Genomic DNA, 22,742 nt, shown 5'->3' on the forward strand with positions numbered 1-22,742 from the left:
TCCAGTGGGCCATCTTGGAGTTAGATATATTATGCAATGGTATGATTAAAACTATGATGTGTACACCTTTACAGCCATTTTTATTACACATCTAAAATTATATATGAAGCAACTTCGTAAATAGTCTTGATTTAAAATTTCTTAGTCTGGCCAGACATTAGCCCACTTGTTTCAGCAGGATCAGCTGATCAATTAATGTATATAGTGGTCTCCTTTCCCAATAGCAGGTGTCAGCAGAGACGAGGATTGGAAGTTGGCCTGCTTGATTGTTTTGTTTTTAGGGTGACAGCTTGCACCACCTATAACCAATGAAAAAAAACATGCATGCTTGGGTAAATTGAGCATGCATTTGAATGGGAAAATGAGCCAATTTATTTAGCTTATTTTGTGTCTACCGCTACTATGCAGACCTAGGCATCTCTGAGGTAATACACAACAAACCTTGTGTAGTGATCCTTTAGTCATAATCTTTTCTATCTAAGGAATGTATTTTGGCAGAGTAGAGGACATAAATGGGACCAATACTGCAGGAGCAGACTACAGAGTTTGTAGTCTGTTACCATGGAGACGCATAGGTTTGTGTAGGAGCTGAAGAAATAAACTGATGGCAATTATTTAACCAAAACCATTCGTAAAGATGGTTTGGAGCAACAAAAAATAGTTGTGTGTGACCTTTAAAGTGTCTGCTTAAAAGCAAGATTATATAAAGGGATAACAATGTTTTGCCTTAAGTATATTTAAGCATCTTCTTAAATATTTTTAGTGTAAAGTAAAAATCCTATTTAATAAATGTCAATTAGGTCTTCTCCAGTCAGCTGGCGGTCTAATGTGACCTTCTGAAGGTAGTACATAGAGAGAGACAGCTCTCCTTTTATACTAGAGAAAAAGTAATTTGTATACTTTTCTCCCAACAAGCATTGCCTGGCCTATATGACTTCCTACATCTGCGCAGAAGTCTCCACAAGGAGAAATGCCACTCATCTAAATTTAAAATCTATTAATAAAGTATTATTCAGTAAAGTGGAAAACTACTAAATTTTTTCTAATTTGGTTTCATTCTATTTACAGAAATCTCTTGCCGAGGGGAACGGATCAGAGATTATTACCAAAAGCAGCAAGGTTATGCTGCTTGCCAGACGACCGAGAAGGTATCGCGACTAGAATGCCGAGGGGGATGCGCAAATGGTCAGTGCTGCAGACCACTAAGAAGTAAGCGACGGAAATACATTTTCGAGTGCACCGATGGCACCTCATTTGTGGACGAAATCGAGAAAGTAATAAAGTGTGGCTGTACAAAGTGCCCCTCCTAAATATGTAACCTTCAGAAGCCCTTTGAAAACGTTGTATACCTTTTATGACCGTGTTGGACTAATTCAAACTTGATAGTGGAAAATATTTGAATTATATTGTAAAATACAGAAACAGACATATTTTTATTAAGAAAAAAAATGAAAATGACGTTTTCCTCACTGGCAATTCAAAAAGAATAAAAAAAAAAGTCTTCTCACAAAGAAGAACAACCATACTAAGTCTACGGAGATGTCTCTTGACAGAAAGGAACTACAACTGCTGGTTTGCTCATTTACAGATGCTGAAAAATCAATTGAAAAAATGTATCCCGGATAAGGAATTGGTTCACATACAGTATCAGCGTCGATGAGCCCTGCCAATTGGTTAGCCACACAATAAAAGACAAGCTGTGAATGATAAGGGTTCAAGTGGATTCTGACTTTCGCAAAGAACTGACTCTACCTGAACAGCTAAAGCGTATTAAGGAACTCTGCGCATTCCAAGTCATATGAAGAGGAACCGCAATGGGGACTGACATTGGCCCAGAGTAGACTTCAGGTTTAAAGAAAAAAAATTTTATTGTCACGTGATAGCACAAGAAGCTTAAAGAAGTCTTCATCTAGCCATTTTCCAGTATTATCTTTTTTTTTTGTAATATAAAAATTAACTGGGCCATTAGTAAAGAAAAGTCTGGTAGTTTTTTTAATTAGGAATAATTTTACAAAAAAGGTTTATAAAACAGTATTCGCAATATGAATGAAACATATTTATTGTATCAGAGTACATCATTCTTAACAATTTTAGGTTATCCCTTTTTCAATGCTTTAATATATATTAATTTATATTTGTCCTGATATTTTTCTATTTTGGTAAACACAAAATGACTCAAAGTCAGGATTTTTTTCTCTCTCTTCTAGAAGTAACATAGCAAATTGTGTCTGATGGATTTGTTTTGTCTCATATGTGTTCGCTAATGTGGTTGTGTAACCGGCAATGTCCTCAAAGTTTGGGAACAGTGCCGAAAAAAAATGTACATTAGAGTGTCTTCACATTAGATCGAAATTATATAGAAGTATTTTTTCCCTACATATAATATAAATATAATGTATATTTACGTAAAACTAAAATTGTGTTCTAGGCAGACAGATGTCTCTAGGCTTTAGTAAATCCTTTCTATCCCCACCCACATGAAGTTTTTATATCTGTCTTATGGAGCGGTTTACACTGTTCCCAATTGTGATTTTTATTTCCCCATAATAAGACTACCATAGTATTACGTGGTTCCCATGTTAATATGCTGCTGCTAAACTACAGTATACGATTGTTAATGGTTGGTAGTGGGCTGTGCTCTTCTTTCCTTCAATAAAGAAAACAACAGGCACTCTGTACAAAAACATTTGTTAAGTTCAACATTTTTTTAATTTGTATTTACAAAAGAAAATAGGTGTACATGTGTAATACAGTGTGTTTTGTCTTACTTGGACTGATGTCAGTAATGAAACTGATGTTTGTAAATTAAACAAATATTACTTCCGTAACTTTTGCCTCATCTCCCTCAACTTTTTGAGATCAACCATGTACTGGTCAATTGTTTTCTGTGGCCCTGTGCAGCTTACCCCTCATCTCTCCATTCAGAACACATGAATGCCAAATTGAGCCAAATGTTCATGCCTATGAAGGGATCTAGAGAGATACAGTAGTGTGCAAAAAGCTTTAGGGTGCCTTCACACCTACCGTATCGCAGTAGAAAATCCGCTGCGGATCCGCAGCAGATTTAACTAATTGAATGAACACAGCATTAAATACGCACTGTCAAATCCGCTGCGGATCCGCAGCAGATTTGTAAGTGCGGATTTGATGCTGTGTTCATTCATTTAGTTAAATCTGCTGTGGATCTGCTGCGGATCCGCAGCGGATTTTCTACTGCGATACGGTAGGTGTGAAGGCACCCTAAGACGTATAAAAAAATCTGCAATGTAAGACACCCAATAATAGCAGGACAACGATCCCAAACATAAAACAATCATTAAAGACGTTCTTCAGAATGAAGAAGAACAAGATTATACAAAGAAGTTAAGGATAAGGGCCCTATTACACGGGACGATTATCAGGCGAAAAATCATATAGTTCGAATTTAAACGATAATCGTTCTTTGTAATTGCAGGAAATTATCAAAAATTTATACGCGTGTCGTTGATCGTTGATTTAGATCTGAGCCTAAAATTATCGTTATTCGTTCTCTAATCGTTCGCTGTAATTCCACATTCGTTCGCTCAAGTTCCGCATTTTTTCACTAATTGTTTAGTGTAATTGCACATTGTTCATTGTTTTGCTGGGATCAGAAGGAGTAAACAATCGCAGTAAAGATCGCAATAATGATCGTAGTAACGATCGTAACTATCGACCATTGTTCTGTGTAATATGGTGAACAATTTTAGGTTAACGATGTGATTGTTTATCGTTAGTCGTTAATCGTTAAAAATCGCTTCGTGTAATAGAACCCTAAGTGCCCTTTATCAGGCCACCAGGTTGATCCACAAGTATGGTCCAGTTGTGGATAGCGACCTTATTCTGGGGACCAATGGCAAGGCATCGGAGGGACAGACAGGTAAGACAAAGTCAGCAGGCGGGGATTATAAACAGGAGAATCAGAATGGTACCAGGAATGAGGCAGAAGAGGGAGAGTTAGAGCAGCCAGCCCTTAGATGCAGGTAAAGCAGAGAAGGTACCAAATTGGTCAGGAACGTAGGCATAGTCCATGAAGCAAGCACAGGTCAGGTACATGGAATAGCAGAAATAGGAACAATACCTTAAATAGGTGTTAGAGAATCAAGACAAGTGAAGGAAGAATAATGTAGTGCACATTGGCCCTTTAACCCCTTCTGGACCAGGCTAATTCTCGTTTTTACGGCGCATTACGGCGAAGACCCCGGCGATCTCCCCACTAGACCACCAGGTATGGGCTGCAGTAAGTCTTTAGATGCAGCTGTTAACTTTGACAGCTGCATCTGAAGATTTAATTAGCGGCCACGGCGATCGGACCGTGCCCGCTAATAGCCGTGGTCCCGGGCTATATGCCGCACCCGGGACCGCGGCGGTTCAGAGCAGGGTCACCGCGTGGCCCCGCTCTGAACTCCCCCACCTGCGCAAGGACGTACAGTTACGCCCTCGTGCGGGAATGAGTTAAACCTGAGAAGGCAGCTGCATGCATGCTCTAGGAAATAGAATTGCAGTGAAGGCCGGATGCATGGACCTTAGGCTGGGAGGAGAGAGGATGCCAGTAACCACCCACCACAATGGACTGCTCGGAGAGCACAGCACAACGGCAGGACCAAGATCAGCCCAAGAGTGGTGAGTGGAGGTACCTGGCGGTGTTCAATATAGCCCCTCAGACAACAATAACATCATCAAGTCTGTCTGGGATTACATAAAGAGACATAATTTGAGCAAGGCTATATCCATCGAAAATCTGTGGTTATTTCCCCAAGATGTTTGGCACAACCTCCCTGCCGAGTTCCAAAAACTGTGTACAAGTGTACTGTTGAGAGGGCCAACCGCGGTCACACCAAATATGGATGTGATTTTGGTTTCTCTTCTGTTTATTCACTTTGCATTTTGTTAATTGATAAACATAAATAATTACCTCTTGTATTTTTGGAAGCTTCTTACTTTGCTGCATTTTTTTCCGTGGCTACTTAAAACTTTTGCACAGTCAGTTTTACTCCTTTAAACATTCAAAGTGGTTTGAAGGGATACACAAGAGAAAAAAAAGTTTTTTAATCAACTGGTGTCAGAAAGTTATACATATTTGTAAATTACTTCTCTTTAAAAATCTCAAGTCTTCCAGTACTTATCAGCTGTTGTATGTCCTGCAGGAAGTGGTCTATTCTCTCCATTCTGACACAGTGCTCTCTGCTGACACCTCTGTCCGTGATAGGAACTGACTAAAGCAGTAGCAAATCCCCACAGAAAACCTCTCCTGCTTTGGAAAGTTACTGCCAGGGACAGAGGTGGCAGCAGAGAGCACTGTGTTAGACTGGAAATAATACACCACTTCCTGCAGGACCTAAAGCAGCTGATAAGTACTGTAAGACTTTTTTTTTACATAAGTAAATTCCGAATCTATATATCTTTCTGACACCAGTTACTTTAAAAGAAGAGTACCCCTTTAGGACCATGTGTTGTATTTGAAAGTAGCTTGTGACCTACAAAAAGTTGGGAATCTCTACTCTTTTTGATGCCTTCTCATCTAGATAATAACAGTGTATAACAGTGCCCACTTTCTATAATAAACACATAGGCAAGGTGCTGATGTCAGCCATAGGTTCTCTTAAACACAGGTAGAAATTCTCGTTTAAGACGATAAAAAAAAGTGGAAAATTGGCAGCATTTTAGTTATTCAGTACATGTCCGCTTGACTTTCCATTAGCTAAATTAAATGTGTTTTTTTTAAATAACAAATGTGTGGTTTCTCCGCATATAACAGGTTGACGTACAGTACATACTTACAGAAATAACCTCATAAATTAAAGATGAATTGCTCTCATTTATAAATCATAATATTTTCCTCATTCATTTAGCGTTTGGGGTTATTTCAGTCCTTGTTTCCCACATTTTTATAGGCCATCTTTATCTGTGTTCTGTGGTATGTCCACAACCCTTGCAGAAGAGAAGGTCAACATGACTATTATGTAAGGTCTCTACGGAGATAGGGGCCTCCTTAAGGGGAGAAGAATGCTGCTCCAAGATACAACAGTGACCCTCTTGTTCGAAACAATTTTCGTCTCGGTTTATTATTGACCGTGCATCGTTTCATAGACACTTACTGTGCCAGCGTAATATGGATTATTGTGTATTGCTCCAGGCGCTATTCTAGGCTTCAGTAATCCTCTCTAAAGAGCAGACGATTACAGGAGACTGACAGACTATCACTAGAGACCCAGGATCACAGCATGGTGAGACTTGTCCAACAGCAAGGCAAAGGAAGTTGAAGGGTCTTAAGGGTGAAACTTTGATGTAGCTAATCGGGTCATAGGTCAAATGAAGAAATCCTGACTGCATGTACTAGTATGGTCATCCCCAGCCCCCCTGGGATGGCCATGTCTAACTAAAGGAATCTAGTAAGATAGGAAACATGCATCAAGTCTATTTCAGGACATGATGGATGAGTTTGCCGATACTTGGGACGTTATCACTTTAGGTCATTTGCTGCAGAAGTAATCTTTCTTTTTGACATTCTATGATTTATTTAACCCTGCAAATGTATTTACCAGGTATATTATAAGGATCCTATGTGTAAGTAGCCTTTGACATAAAGGACAACGCCAACCATAGAGCATATATTGTTCCCACCTGTCCATCTACTTGGAGAATGTAATCTCATTAGCTTATATGAGAGCAAGCAGAACGATCCCTTGAGGAAATTGGAAACAAGGCGAGAACTCGGTGCATATTCAACCTCATGGCCCTAGATTTGTCAAAGGAGCAAGACTAATCACTTTGCCATATCATGGTTAGCTGTCAAGCCTTAGATTCCTCTCTCTATAACTTCCAGTTCAACAAACTAAAACAGGATATAGCTGCTCAATCTTCTCAAATTGTGCCCCAATCCATCCGACCTCCTGTAATGCTCTTGTGAATGATGTGACTCCTCAGGGATATTGGCCAGGTTACGCATGGTATTCACCTAAGGCAACCTTTTCCTGTACACCTTCAGTCACAGTTACACAGTTGGCCTCCAGACTTTGAAACATTACTAATATTCTGTCATGCTACAAATGGGGTCAAAGAATACAAATATGGCGGACAATGTGCTTATCGTCTTCAAGGCCAGAAGAAAGGTAGCTTAGGTCAAAAAACAGGTTAAAAACATCATGCACAGGATGTAAGAAATCAGTCAGTAACAGAATAAGACAGGCTAAAAGGGTTATTTCACTACCTTTCATGCTTCCGCTCTACTTCTGATGCATACTCTCTGCACTCTTGTCCAGTATACACCCTATATTGAGCTTGTTGCTGCCGCATACTCTAGCTGGCGATTCAGCCAACTCTATCTCCCTCTCCCGTCACCTTCTTGACTGTAACCTTGCCAACCACACCTTCCACTATATGGGTGGGAGAAAGGCTGATTTCAAGACTACAGTGTACAGCAAGAACAGGAAGTCCTCTACAGGATGAACACAAGGCAAGACATATTACATCAGAAGGAAAGTTTGAAAAACCAAATAGAGGTAGTAAAATAGCTTTATTTACCAATATTTGATCATTTTTCACAACAGTGAAAATCCTATTCAAGGGGAGGCGGAAGTTACATAGTTAGTACGGTTGAAAAAAGACATGTCCATCAAGTTCAACCAAGGAGGGGATAGAAACAGGGAAGGGGTGATAGGTTCTATACATATGCATTTATATTATTTTGCTCTAAGAACTTGTCTAGCCCTGTTTTGAAGCCCTCTAATGTTTTTGCTGTGACCAGATCCTGTTGTAGACTGTTCCACAGAGTCACAGTTCTCATGGTAAAGAATGCAAAAGAACACTGCAGAGACACCATCACATGTCTCGACGTCAGTGAACTAGCCAGACCTTCCCTCCGGGAAGGAACAACCAAGCCAAAGCGTTCTCCAATCAAGGAAACCACCTCAGCAAGGTATCCATCCACAGACAGCTGTTTCGGGGTTTTTGCCCCTCATCAGTGTGGAGTAGGTTTCTGGCTAGTGGGAGCAATGACTAGTAAGTGCATGCAAAAGGACGCTGGTTGACCTCAGGGAGATCAACCAAAACACCGCAGAGACACCATCACGTGTCTCAACGTCAGTGTATTCTAGAACACCCCGAAACAGCTGTCTGTGGATGGATACCTTGCTGAGGTGGTTTCCTTGATTGGAGAACGCTTTGGCTTGGTTGTTCCTTCCCGGAGGGAAGGTCTGGCTAGTTCACTGACGTCGAGACATGTGATGGTGTCTCTGCAGTGTTCTTTTGCATATTTGATTTCCCAGGGGGCAATGTTCTAGAATACACTGACGTTGAGACACGTGATGGTGTCTCTGCGGTGTTTTGGTTGATCTCCCTGAGGTCAACCAGCGTCCTTTTGCATGCACTTACTAGTCATTGCTCCCACTAGCCAGAAACCTACTCCACACTGATGAGGGGCAAAAACCCCGAAACAGCTGTCTGTGGATGGATACCTTGCTGAGGTGGTTTCCTTGATTGGAGAACGCTTTGGCTTGGTTGTTCCTTCCCGGAGGGAAGGTCTGGCTAGTTCACTGATGTCGAGACATGTGATGGTGTCTCTGCAGTGTTCTTTTGCATATTTGATTTCCCAGGGGGCAATGTTCTAGAATACACTGACGTTGAGACACGTGATGGTGTCTCTGCGGTGTTTTGGTTGATCTCCCTGAGGTCAACCAGCGTCCTTTTGCATGCACTTACTAGTCATTGCTCCCACTAGCCAGAAACCTACTCCACACTGATGAGGGGCAAAAACCCCGAAACAGCTGTCTGTGGATGGATACCTTGCTGAGGTGGTTTCCTTGATTGGAGAACGCTTTGGCTTGGTTGTTCCTTCCCGGAGGGAAGGTCTGGCTAGTTCACTGACGTCGAGACATGTGATGGTGTCTCTGCAGTGTTCTTTTGCATATTTGATTTCCCAGGGGGCAATGTTCTAGAATACACTGACGTTGAGACACGTGATGGTGTCTCTGCGGTGTTTTGGTTGATCTCCCTGAGGTCAACCAGCGTCCTTTTGCATGCACTTACTAGTCATTGCTCCCACTAGCCAGAAACCTACTCCACACTGATGAGGGGCAAAAACCCCGAAACAGCTGTCTGTGGATGGATACCTTGCTGAGGTGGTTTCCTTGATTGGAGAACGCTTTGGCTTGGTTGTTCCTTCCCGGAGGGAAGGTCTGGCTAGTTCACTGACGTCGAGACATGTGATGGTGTCTCTGCAGTGTTCTTTTGCATATTTGATTTCCCAGGGGGCAATGTTCTAGAATACACTGACGTTGAGACACGTGATGGTGTCTCTGCGGTGTTTTGGTTGATCTCCCTGAGGTCAACCAGCGTCCTTTCTCATGGTAAAGAAGACTTGTCGCCTCCGGAGATTGAACCTTTTTTTCTCCAGGCGGAGGCAGTGCCCCCTTGTCCTTTGAGGGGGTTTTACCTGGAACATCTTTTCCCCATATTTCTTGTAGGGGCATTTTATATATTTAAATAAATTAATCACATCTCCCCTTATATGTCTCTTCTCCAGACGTGTGTCCACAGAGGATTTTATCACCACTCACTGTGCTAGAACCAGCATCAGAGGGAACAGTAATAGCAACCACCGCTTACGGATACCCTGACAGCCTCCCCACGTGTACTCTGTTTCAGAATACACAGTACAGTACATGGGGGGGGGGGACCCTGCTCTGTATAGCACTGTCCATCACTGCTAGATCAGAGAAGGGGATCAGAAATGTTGGTGGTAGCAGAGAGGGCCGTGTCTCCTCTTACTGCAGCCAGTCAGAGTACCCCTTTACAGTGGCAGGTAGAGAAGTTAATAGTCTGACTTAATAAGCAGGCACTGGCTGGAAACACAATATCACAATATTGCTTCAAAATAAAGTTGGTTTTATAAACCTAATGAAAAGAATTTCAGTATGAAACGGGGATTGGGCCATCATACAAAATAATAGATGGATTATAATTACACCCCCCATTTCCGGGATACAGCCTATTACCTAGGCTATATCCCAGAATTCCAGGCGGAACCTGGGCTGTCTCCTCCTTTCCCACGAAACGGAAAGGCATCGTGAATCAAATGCGGGAGGTTCGACAAGGTCCGAGTTCTATAGAATCTAACATTTTCCAATGTTCGTTCATCTCTACATGTGAATAGCCCAATAGAAAACAATGGGCTATAAAATTGTCTGTGATCACAGATTAATATTGCCTGCAACTTGAACATTATGTGTGATGCTGGACCACGCATGACATGTCATATGGGTAAGAGCGTCATATCCCCCATTGTTCCGGGCACCAGAGGTTACAAGTTGCATATTTGTTATGTTATTATGTAGTCCTGTTTGTAATATTTTTGTATGTACCATTATATGCATTACTAACCAGGGCTCCGGTACACTATTGGGAGTCTATCACACTCCACAGTTAGGGTGGACGTCCTCTACTGTAGGGATGTTGCAGGTTTTTTGGAATGTTTTTTAGTGTTTTTAATTATTCAGCCTTCCAGATAAAACTATTTTATCTCAATTGGTTTACACAGTTTCTATATGCTCCAGCCTTTTCTTCTTTTGGTTTACACCAATTATAAAGTGATTGCATATCCAAGTGATCACTACGGTACGGAAATATCTCTAAGTTTACTTTCAGAAAATTATCAAAGAGTTTTAAGGCTTTAATGTCTTTTTATTCTTTGTGGTCCAACATAACACATGGCGTTCAGCTTACAAGCAATATTAATTGTGTCAAAATCTACAGTCTGGTCAGGAATTCAGCTATTTCAGATGAATATCCCATGTCTCAGCTAAGACGCTCAGATTTGTTTTGTGTAAGAAGTCCGAGTTGGCGATCGATTAAAGATGTTCTCCTCAGATGTTGCTCCATCATTTTTAATATGGATCTAATAAAGATATGTTGTCTTTCAATGTTTGGCAGTAAAAATAAATACTTTCAATCTTGGACATGTTTTCTTGAATAGTCAAAGGGAAAGTAGATGAGATGGAATTTCTCCAACCTCTGTGATAAGGATTAAGAAAGTATGAATCATACAAGTTCACTGCTAAAAGGGAAATGTCACTTCAAAGGAATTTAACATAGAAAAATGGTTGTGTCATGTAGTTTTACATAAGGGGTATTGTCATACTGTTCAATGTAAGAGAAACATAAACACCCACTGGAGTCTAAACCTAGATATAATGGATTAATATAACTATACAACTGTCTTGTATGAAGATACTGGGCGTAGGCACCACCAACTCCAATCCTTCAAAGTGGATTATATAACTTGGATATGCATAACAGCTAAAATAACTCACATTTTGCATTGCGTAATGTGCCCTAACATGTTATTATATAGGCAATAGAAATGAGCGAACTTCGAGAGCGTGCAGATTCTTCTAAACATGAGAAGAAGTTGCTGAAGAAGTTGGATGCAGCTCCAGGCAGCCTTAGGGCTGCAGCCAACTTCTTCAACTCAGTCACTGGTAACCAAATGCTGAAGGTTTGGGTTCGATTGGGTTTCTGTTTGAGGCATGTGTTAGGGCATGTTCAAACTACAAAATCAGCGCAGTGCCACGAACTCTGCTTAAGGCTATGTTCACACTATGTATGTGTGCGGCTGTATTTTTTATGCGGCTGGAAATGTGCGGCTGAAACTACGGCAGTGGGAAAAAATAGACATGCGGCTGAAAACATACGGTCATTTACTTGGAAATCTGATTCAACTAAAAATAACAAATAAAATCTTTAGAAAGTGATGCAAACACCTCTGGATGCATCTGGGAAAGCAGGGAAACAGTTTACAGGAATAGCTATTACCGGGGTTTGCGATCCTCTGCAGTATGCTGATGCCTCTCATGGTTAATATATTTAATTAATAAAACACATTTTCGTTGTAATAAAGTCCCTTTCATTGTTCAATAATTAAATTTAAACGAATCCATCATTTTGCAATTAAATATACTGTTAAAATAAATATATATATATATATATATAAATAAATATATATTTATATATATATTTATTTTTTGACAGTATATTTAATTGCACAATAATGGATTTGTTTAAATTAAATTATTGAACAACAAAACTAACTAACAAACGAAAATGTGTTTTATTAATTAAATATTAATTAGTACAGGAAGCTCCAGTAAGCCGTTAATTCATATTGCCGGCAATAGAGCATTCTGTACTAATCATCACTTTACCTTAATTAAAACATCAAATGTTTCTTCTGATTATGTTATCACAATAACATTATTAGAAGAAACATTTAGAATTATATGTGCGCTCAGCTGATTGGCTGATCGGCTGAGCGCACATATAAAGAGCCGGTCCGCAGTACAGTGACTTCATTGTGCTGCGAACCAGCGAAGAGGACACATCGGGGTGAGTATAGAGCTCTCCCCACCCCCTCCCCGGCACTGCACCCCTCCCAGCAAGGAAGGGGGGTCACTTAACCCCTTCCTTGCTGGGATGGGTGCAGTCTGACATCAGTCTGGCCCCCAAGGGGTTAAGGGGGAGGCAATACATCCTCTCTTAACCCCTTGGGGGCCAGACTGTAAGCAGCGATCTGTAAAGATGCTGCATACTGTAAGGAGCACAACACCGCTCACAATGATGGGTGTTGTGCTCCTGTTTGTGTGTTTTTTGTGTGTTTCTCCCTTTTTGTTTTTCAGATATCGGTATCCTGTGATTTACGTCGGATTCGGTGGACTACGTCGATGACCAGCGGTTGTTTGGTGTTATTTTTTTTAATAAAATGGTCAATGTGGGGTGTGGGGGTGTTTTTATTTGAATAAAAAAAATTTCACTTGTGTGTTGTCTTTATTTCTTTACTTTATAGACTTAGTAGTGGAAGCCGTCTAATAGACGGAATCCATTACTAAGTTGGGGCCTAGTGTTAGCCGGTATAAAATGGCTTACACTCACCCCCCCATTATTACCCCAGTACCCAATGCCACCAGGAATACTGGGAAGAGTCGGGTGCCAGTGGTCCCGGAGCGTCAAAATTGGCACTCCTGGACCGGGCGGCAGCAGGCTGGTAAGATTTAGGCTGGGGAGGGCCTAAACCAATGGCTCTTCCCACCCTGGTGTTACCAGGCTGCTGTCGTTTGGTTTTTAACCCAGCTGGTTATAAAAATAAGGGGGGACCCTATGCGTTTTTTTTTTTTTTTTTTAAATAAATAAATAATGTAAGGGTCCTATTACATGGCCCGATCCCAGCTGAGATATCAGTGCTGTGTATATAGAAGCCCCCCAGGGGCACTTCTAGTTAATGTTTTTTTATTCATAAAAAAATCCCCTTCACTAATAAAAGTAGAAATCACCCCCCTTTTCCCATTTTATAAATAAAAACAAATAAATAAATAAACATATTTTGTATTGCCACACACGTAATAGCCCAAACTATTAAATTATCGCTTTCCTGATTGTGCATGGTAAGCACAAAACAATTCCGAAGTGTGAAATTGTGCATTTTTGATCGCATCAATTGCATTGAAAAATTGTAATAAAATGAGCTAAAACGTTGAATATATGCAAACAAGGTACCGATAGAAAGAACACATCATGGCAGAAAAATGACACCTCACACAGCCCCATAGACCAAAAAATAAAAGCTTAATAAGGATGGGAATAGAGAAATTTTAAACACATTTAGTTTCTTTCAAAAAAGTTTTAATTTGTTAAAAGCTATAAAATAAAAGTTATAAAAATTCCCTTTTTTATCCAATTTGACAGCGCAAATGATTTTTTTCCGGCTTCTCAGCATACTTTTTGGGAAAATCAAGTCTGTCATTGCAAAGTACAATTGGTGTCATTTGGGTCTGTAGGTGAAAAAATGAAAGCGCTATGGCCTTATAAACATAAAGTGGAACAAGAAAAACTGCAAAAACTAAAATTGGCTTTGTTCTTCAGGAGTAAATTTAGTCCCTAATCTATATACCGTATTTTTCGCTTTATAAGACGCACTTTTTTTCCTCCCAAAGGGGGAGGAAAAACCACGTGCGTCCTATAAAGCGAAGACGGCTCCCAAGCAGTGCTGAGCACCGCAAGGAAGCCGTCCCGCCCGCCCCCTGTATTGCCGCTCACTATGCATATGCATAGTGAGCGGCCCTGAGTGATCCTCTCCGCCCGCCCAGCCCGCCCCTTCTATCGCCGCTCAGCTGAGCCGATCAGAAGCCCGGGAAAGTGCAATGAGCAGCACTTTCCTGGGCTCCTGATCAGCTAAGCGACGATGGAGGGGGCGGGCTGGGCGGACGGAGGGGATCGCTGTCCTACTCACCTGTCCGCCAGCACCAGCAGCTCCTCTCCCGACACTAGGGTCTCCCGTCATGCTCCGGCACAGGCAGCGGGGTACAGAGACGCTGCCTGTGACCCGGAAGTGTTCTGCAGCGGCTGCAGGACACTTCTGGCACAGGCAGTCTCTCTGTACCCCACTGCCTGTGCCGGAGGATGACGGGAGACCCGAGTGTCGGGAGAGGAGCTGCTGGTGTCGGCGGACAGGTGAGTAACCTGTTTGTTGTTTTTCTGGTCGCAGGGGGCATTGGCTACTGTATGGCGGCATTGGCTACTATGGGGGCACTGTATGGGGGCATTGGCTACTATGGGGGCACTGTATGGGGGCATTGGCTACTATGGGGGCACTGTATGGGGACATTGGCTACTGTATGGGGGCATTTGCTACTATGGGGGGCACTGGCTACAATGGGGGCACTGTATGGGGGCATTGGCTACTATGGGGGCACTGTATGGGGGCATTGGCTATTATGGGGGCACTGTATGGGGGCATTGGCTACTGTATGGGGGCATTGGCTACTATGGGGGGCACTGGCTACAATGGGGGCACTGTATGGGGGCATTGGCTACTATGTGGGGCATTGGCTACTATATAGGGGCATTGGCTACTATATGAGGGCATTGGCTACTATGGGGGGCACTATATGGGGGCATTGGCTACTATGGGGGGCACTATATGGGGGCATTGGCTACTATGTGGGCACTATATGGGGGCATTGGCTACTATGTGAGGCACTATATGGGGGGATTGGCACCAATCACACTGCTGCTATCTCCAAACTGTGACAATGAGCAAAATATTTTTTTTTCTATTTTTCCCCCCTAAAATCAGGGGTGCGTCTTATCAAAAGGCGCGTCCTATAAAGCGAAAAATACGGTAATAATTTTTTTATATTTATCTAACATGCAATCTACATCAATCAGACCTCTAAGGAGCTTTGATATATTTAGGAGTGAGTAAAGTTATCCTTTTCCCAGCCTGTATACATAAACAAAAAAATACCAGTAAGCCCCTTCAACTATGTCTTTATTGGGGATTTTGAAAATTGAGTCATAATAAGAAGATAATCAGCACAGAACTTTAGGCCTGATAACATGTGTGTTCTTTTGGCTTTAGCTCAATTAACATGAGGTTAAAGGGGTTGTTTAGCGAAAATCTTTGTCTTTCAAATCAACTGGTATGAGAAAGTTATATAGATTTGTAATTTACTTCTATTAAAAAATCTAAAGTCTTCCCATACTTATTAGCTGCTGTATGACATGCAGGAAATGTTGTTTTATTTTCAGTCTGACACTGTTCTTCCTGCAGGACATACAGCAGCTGATAAGTATGGGAAGACTTGAGATTTTTTAATAGAAGTAAATTACAAATCTATATAACTTTCTGACATCAGTTGATTTGAAAGAAAAATATTTTTGCTGGACAACCCCTTTAAGTGTTCAACTTCAGGTAAGTAATAGGACCTGTACCTCCATATAGAGCCATGTCTAAATATTACACTTTCCTGGAGATTCCCAATCATATGCACTGCCTTTCTATGTGTGTCTGATTTGTAGAGTCTATTCTTGTACTGTGCAGATGTGCAGATACACGGCAGGAGTTATATTATGAATATATACTATGGCGGAGACTAGAATACAGGGAATTGTGAATTTTAATTATTTACTCCTTTGCTTCCGTAGTGTTCTCCAAACGCTCTGTGCTACTATGTTATTCACAGGCACTACACTATATAAAATACAGGAGAATGTGCCTGTGATCTTCCAGAAATGGCTTTGTATGCCCTTCAGCGCACAACAACTACAAGCCCTTTGATATCAATAAATAATGCTTTCCTACACAGACAGCTGACTAAATGCTAATGACTTATTTATGGCGTGTTTTACCGCGAGATAAATAAAGATGTTTCTTCCTTCCTATATATAGAAGGAGTAAAGTAATGACGTATTGCAAATAAAGGTGTCTGCAATTACATTGCACATTCTAGGTCGGTATATGGACTTCACTGCTGGGTGTACCTGGGGCTATTATTACAAGGGGGCTAGTATCTTAACTGCAGGACGTACCGGTACGTCCTATGTCCTCACTTGCACTTCAAAGCGGGGCCGCGCGGCGGCCCCGCTTTGAAGTGCCGCGATCCCGGGTGCCGCGTGTAGCCCGGGACCGCTGCTATTAGCGGGCACGGTCTGATCGCCGTGCCCGCTAATTAGCTAATCGGAGGCAGCTGTCAAAGTTGACAGCTGCCTCCGATTACCGGAGGCAACGTTTCCCTGGTGTCTAGTGGGGGAGATCGCTCCTCCGGGACCTTGTCCCGGAGGAGCGATCTCCGTTACTGATGCCGGCCGGGGACGCGTCCAAGATGGCGCCGTCCTCGGCTCGGCACTCGTTCGTTTTCGGCTGCAGCAGCCGAAAGCAAACGAGTGCCGATCTCATGCCATCTCATTGAGAGATCACAGTGTATATACTAGAAGTCCCCCAGGGGGGCTTCTAGTATATGTGTAAAAAAAAAAAAAAAGTGTTGTTAATAGTAAAAAGCCCCCTCCCCTAATAAAAGTCTGAATCACCCCCCTTTTCCCAGGTTTTAAATAAAAGTAAACAAATAAATAAATAAATAAATAAACATGTTTGCTATCGCCGCGTGCGTAATCGCCCGAACTATTAATTAATCACATTCCTGATCTCGTACGGTAAACGGTGTCAGCGCAAAAAAATCCCAAAGTGCAAAATTGCGCATTTTTGGTCGCATCAAATCCAGAAAAAATTTAATAAAAAGCGATCAAAAAGACGTATTAAATTATCGCTTTCCTGATTGTGCATGGTAAGCACAAAACAATTCCGAAGTGTGAAATTGTGCATTTTTGATCGCATCAATTGCATTGAAAAATTGTAATAAAATGAGCTAAAACGTTGAATATATGCAAACAAGGTACCGATAGAAAGATCAAATCATGGCGCAAAAAATGACACCTCGCACAGCCCCATAGACCAAAGGATAAAAGCGCTATAAGCCTGGGAATGGAGCGATTTTAAGGAACATATATTGGTTAACAACGGTTTGAATTTTTTACAGGCCATCCGATACAATATAAGTTATACATGTTATATATCGTTTTAATCGTAACAACTTGAGGAACATGCATAACAAGTCAGTTTTACCCCAGGGCGAATGGCGTAAAAACACATTTCCCCCAAATAAAAGAAATGCGTTTTTTTTTTTCCATTTCACCACACTTTGAATTTTTTTCTGGTTTCGCAGTGTACTTTATGCAAAAATTCAGCCTGTAATTGCAAAGTACAATTAGTGACGCAAAAAATAAGGGGTCATGTGGGTTTCTAGGTGGAAAAATGCAAGTGCTATGACCTTTTAAACACAAGGAGGAAAAACCGAAAACGTAAAAACGAAAATGGGCCATGTCCTTAAGGGTTAAAGGGGTTATCCAATGAAAATATTTTTCTTTTAAATGAACTAGTTTCAGAAAAATACATAGATTTGTAATTTACTTCTATTTAAAAAACTCAAGTCTTCCCATACTCATGAGCTGCTGTATGTCCTGCAGGAAGTGGTGTATTCTTATTGGTCTGACACAGTGCTCTCTGCTGCCACAGAAACTGTCCAGAGCTGGAAAGGTTTTCTATGGGGATTTGCTACTGCTCTGGACAGTTCCTATCTTGGACACAGATGTCAGCAGAGAGCAGAAAGTGTCAGACTGGACAGAATACACCACACCCTGCAGGACATACAGCAGCTGATACATAGTGAAAAACTGGAGATTTTTAAACAGAAGTTAATTAAAAGTCTATATAACTTTTTGAAACCAGTTGATTTAAAAAAAAGATTTTTGCTGAACAACCCCTTTAATAGCCTACCAAAGGATAGAGTCAGTATTAAAGTCCTAAAAATCCCCTTTAATGCAAAGAAATAGGATAGAGCATGCCGTGAGCATACACATAATGCTTCAATATAGTCCATACTCTTCACATATTCATGTTTCAATATTTATCTAACATGCAATCTACATCAATCAGACCTAAGGAGCTTTGATATATGTAAATCTTTGTAGAACATTAGAAGACAACATCTTGATGTCATTGAACCTTCCTCTCAGGTCACTGACACTGGTGTCATGTAATGCGCTCTTCTGTAGGATGCATGCACGATATTATCTAGAGTATTATTACTAATGATCTGGGCCTCCGAGAAGAAGAAGCCCGTGGAGAAGCATGTCCACCATGTGTGCTGCACACCGCAGGGTCAGGGTTATCGGCTTGTGTTAAGCAGTTATCTCTATAAAGCTTAAAACCTGACAACCAATCACCGATTACATGGCACTACTGAAATACAAGCCTAGATCAACAGTATTCCTCAAGATGCTTTGTAGTCCTCTAAATCAAGCCCGCTATCAGCTCTTCATGACTGCAGGAACTGCAACTAAAATATATTGGAAATCGAGGATTAGCTAAATCCTCTATGAGACTGTTTCCAGTTATAAAATAGTTTCAAGATGATTATGGGGAAGCATGGAGCCACATATACAATAAATCTAACAATACAATGAGAGATCGTATAGGGTTGTGTTACAGATAGAAAGATTGCTCCACAATGACCTAATATTCGTCTTTAATGGCAAAGAAATAAGATATACAGTATGTGAGAAGATAGATAGATAGATAGATAGATAGATAGATAGATAGATGATACATAGATAGATAGATAGATAGATAGATAGATAGATAGATAGATAGGAGATAGATAGATAGATAGATAGATAGATAGCTAGCTAGCTGATTAGTGCCCAGACACTGCCATGACCCCCTCGCCTCCACCCTAAACCCAAAAAATGAGACAACACTAAAGATTTGATAAAATGGCCACAGAAGGAATTTATTCAAAACTTAACATCATAAATCACATGACAGTTTAACAAGTGGGTGGTCTTCTAAGCTGTACCTCCTGTTAATACTCCTGGTGGTCCTCAACCATTCCCGGCGCACACCATATTACCTGCAGTTGAATACCACCGGCTCGGAGGCACCAATAGTAAGTACCCGTGTGCTATCACACCTTGCCTCCTCTGCACGCCATGTGCCTCAACTTAGTGAGGATTAAATTTTAAACCGCAGGTCCCCAGAAAACTCCACCAATTGTGACACCACTTTAAACCATTAAGAGAGTCCAGAACTAATTGATTACAACCCCCTTAACCTCCAACCACACTGATCTCCATCTGCTTCGAGGGCTCTCAACCGCCACAGCTGCTGCAACAAATTACTACCCCCTTAGCAACCCCTCCAGTCCCGTCCACCATAGGGAGGGCCGGTAGGAGATTTGTTCAGCAGCCATGCTCTAATAAGTGTAACTATCGTTTGTAAAAAATTCTGACACGCCATAGCGACATGTCAGAAGTGCATATCGGTGAGGGTGTGGGTACTAAATGAAGGGGCAGAAGCGTTCAGCTCTGCCCCTTTATCTCTGCCATATGGAGATGAATTCCATAGACTGCTAATACAATCAGTCTACAGAATTATAATCCATAGGCTCCATTATAATTCAGTAGGTTGTAGTTACAGCAGAAATGAAAGGGCAGAATACTTCAGCAGAGCGCTTCTGCCCCTTCATTCTAGTGATCGATGGGGTCTGAGCACCCGGACCCGACTAATACGCATTACTGACATGTCACTATGACGTGTCAGAAGTTTTTTTAAAATGATAGTTACACTTCAACAATAGTCGGCTCAATAGTCGGCTTTATAGTCGGCTCAAAAGATGCGCTCAACGACATGAACAGCTTTTCGTTAGTCGTTTGATCGAGGCCAGCACACACAGGGAAAGGTTATTGCTTAAATTCAAAGGATATTAAGATTTTTTTGCATGATAATCTTTCTGTGTAATAGGGCACTTAAAGGGGTTATTCAACATTAGAAAAACGTGGCCACTTTCTTCCAGAGACATGTGGCCATGTTTATCAAATGCTGGATAAGCCCTTTAAGTGTTGCAAAAGATTCCTGGAAGAACTGATAAACTGATACCTCTCCTGACAATTCTTCCTGTTTGAATTAGGAACAGCCTAATGTGGCCTGTGGGCAGCAAGCCTCCTAACTCCACTAATGCCATGGTTTATCATGCATGTGGCCCAGATCTGTTCTCAAAGGGGAGGTAGGGTTTATAACATTGATAGACTACCGTAAGGATAGGCTACCAATGTCTGATCAGGATGTAAACAGCCAGCACCTATGGCGATTAACTTTTCAGGGAAGCTGCTGCAATGGCACCTGTACACAGCGAGTGGTCCAGGAAGCCCTGTGCCATCTACTGTGCAATGGTGGCATGGGTTACTGCAGCACAGGTCCTGTTTAATTAAATCAGTTAAAATTCAATATAATAAGGTTTCCGCTGACATTCGATGTGTACAGGTGCTGATGAGCAGCTCTGCTGAACAGCTGAACAGCAGGGATGTTAGCTGTTGGCACTCTGCTTTGAAGACATTGATGGCCTATCCTGTACATACTGTAGGTTTAAGGGTGCCCCCATACATCGTTTTTAAGTGGCGTTTTTCACCCCTCCAAAAAATGCCAGAAAACCTGCCAATGCAATTTTACCATGCATTTGCTATTCTTTTGGCATTATTTCTAGCTTTTTTGACTTTATGTGTGAATGAGCTTGTTTGTGGTTTAGGCGTTTTTGTGTGCAGAACTTTTTTCCCTCTGCCATCGCATCACCTAGCTGCTTGACCATAAGAGGTCACAAAAACACCATATACGCAGAGCAATGGCGTTTTTGAGACAACCAGAACAATCCCATTGAAGTCTACGGAAGAAAATAACAACACAGTTTCCAAAAAACAAAACACAACACCCTCAGCATGCTGCGTTTTCACAAAACTGCCGAAGAGACTCAGAAACGCCAGAGAGGAAAGAAAAACACCACCGCCAAAAAAACACTGTAAGGAAGATCATAAACTTCCATTGACTTCCAGCTAATATCTGGCCGTTGGTGACATGGTGTTTTTATTAGCGTTTTTCCATGATTTTAAGGAAGGCCTAAATTTGCCTATACAGTACTTGGATGGGAAAAAAATCAAAAAATCATAAACAATGTTCATAGGTACGAACTATATTCTAGCTTCTTTTGTGCATTTCTAAAACACAATGGGGGACTTTTATTAAGTCTGGCGTTTTCTGTGTTAGGCGTATAAATGTCCCCACAGCGCTGACAGTACGGAGATTTATGTAGGGGTGCACTGCATCTACATAAATCCTGCGCACACAAGTGTGTTCACCAGGCTCAGAACTGGCGTAGGTTTCCCTATCATTTTTCGGCGAGAAAAATGAAAAATGAAGCGGACCCAGAGTCTGTGCTCCCAGTCCCGCCCCCTCCACACCCTCTCCCCGCCCCCCTGGCGAAAAATGGCCAGATGCGAATATTTATTCGCAAAATGGCCATTTGCACATAAATTTATTCGCATCTAGCCATTTTACGCCAAAAAATACAACTTTTTCCTTTGATAACTTTCCTCCAATGACTTGTGAGGTCCTGTGCTATTTATATAGTCCTGGAAGAGGTAGTGTTCTTATATCCCTGTAGTTATGTAATGTCTCATATGTTCATCAGGCGTTCTTCATTACATCACAGCTGCTGGGGATTGCTTAACACTGATTGTAATACATGTCACAATATAGGATTCTTCCACCCTTCAGCTGCAGCTCCTATTGGTTTTGTCACAACATGGAAAACTGTTGTGCAACAGATGTAATAAAATAATAAATAAAAAAATAAACTGTAAAATATAATAAAATCTAACTAGCCCTAATAACTGACAAAAACACGGCAAATGTCACATATTATATAACAGTAAATAAAATGGGGGGGGGGGCTCTGCAGGTCAAAAAACAAAAGATCAAGGTTAATTTGTTAAAAAACTTTCATATAAAAGGGTCTGGTCATTAATGGGTTAATGTCTCCTATGAAATAGTAGATTTCCTTATTTTGCGTAATTTTATTTTTATTTGGCAGAAAGACAGACAGAAGAGATGACTTACTCTGGGAGATAGAGCAGAGTATGAAATAGATATTCTGGGCAAGGTGCACAATGTGACTAAGTGTCTGACAATTCTAAAAAGTGGTCGACACAACTAATACAAGATAAGAAAGTAAATTACAGCACTCAGTGGGCATCACTTGTAGGTCCCGGGAGGACTGAGTATGTACAATATAGCCGAGGAGTTTTAATAGAAGGATTCTTCTTGGATCTAATGAAAGCTAATGCGTAAAGTCTTGACACTTGGGAGAAGAGTACATACAATACAACTGTATTTTTTTATAATTATTTTATCTATGCGTAAACATAGGTCGGTTATCTCTCCTACAAGAGTCAGGATCAGCATCCTTTCTCCAATAAAATGTTACCTGTACTGACTGGGGGCGCACTAGAGA

General features: G+C 41.3%; 1 protein-coding gene and 1 long non-coding RNA gene across 3 annotated transcripts in view; one reads left to right on the forward strand and one right to left on the reverse strand.

The window, feature by feature from the left end:
* The window catches only part of SLIT2 (slit guidance ligand 2), a 221,566-nt gene extending 218,747 nt beyond the window's left edge, over positions 1-2,819 (forward strand). For both annotated transcript variants that reach the window (XM_069977458.1, XM_069977459.1), the window contains one exon: positions 1,069-2,819. In XM_069977458.1, the coding sequence (XP_069833559.1) occupies positions 1,069-1,310 (242 nt within the window). In that variant the 3' untranslated portion in view covers positions 1,311-2,819. The remainder of the gene's footprint in view (positions 1-1,068) is intronic.
* The window catches only part of LOC138797385 (uncharacterized), a 60,784-nt gene that overhangs the window by 21,519 nt on the left and 16,523 nt on the right, over positions 1-22,742 (reverse strand). The window lies entirely within an intron of this gene.

The sequence above is a fragment of the Dendropsophus ebraccatus genome, chromosome 7, assembly GCF_027789765.1.
Source record: "Dendropsophus ebraccatus isolate aDenEbr1 chromosome 7, aDenEbr1.pat, whole genome shotgun sequence".
NCBI classification, from domain to species: Eukaryota; Metazoa; Chordata; class Amphibia; order Anura; family Hylidae; genus Dendropsophus; species Dendropsophus ebraccatus.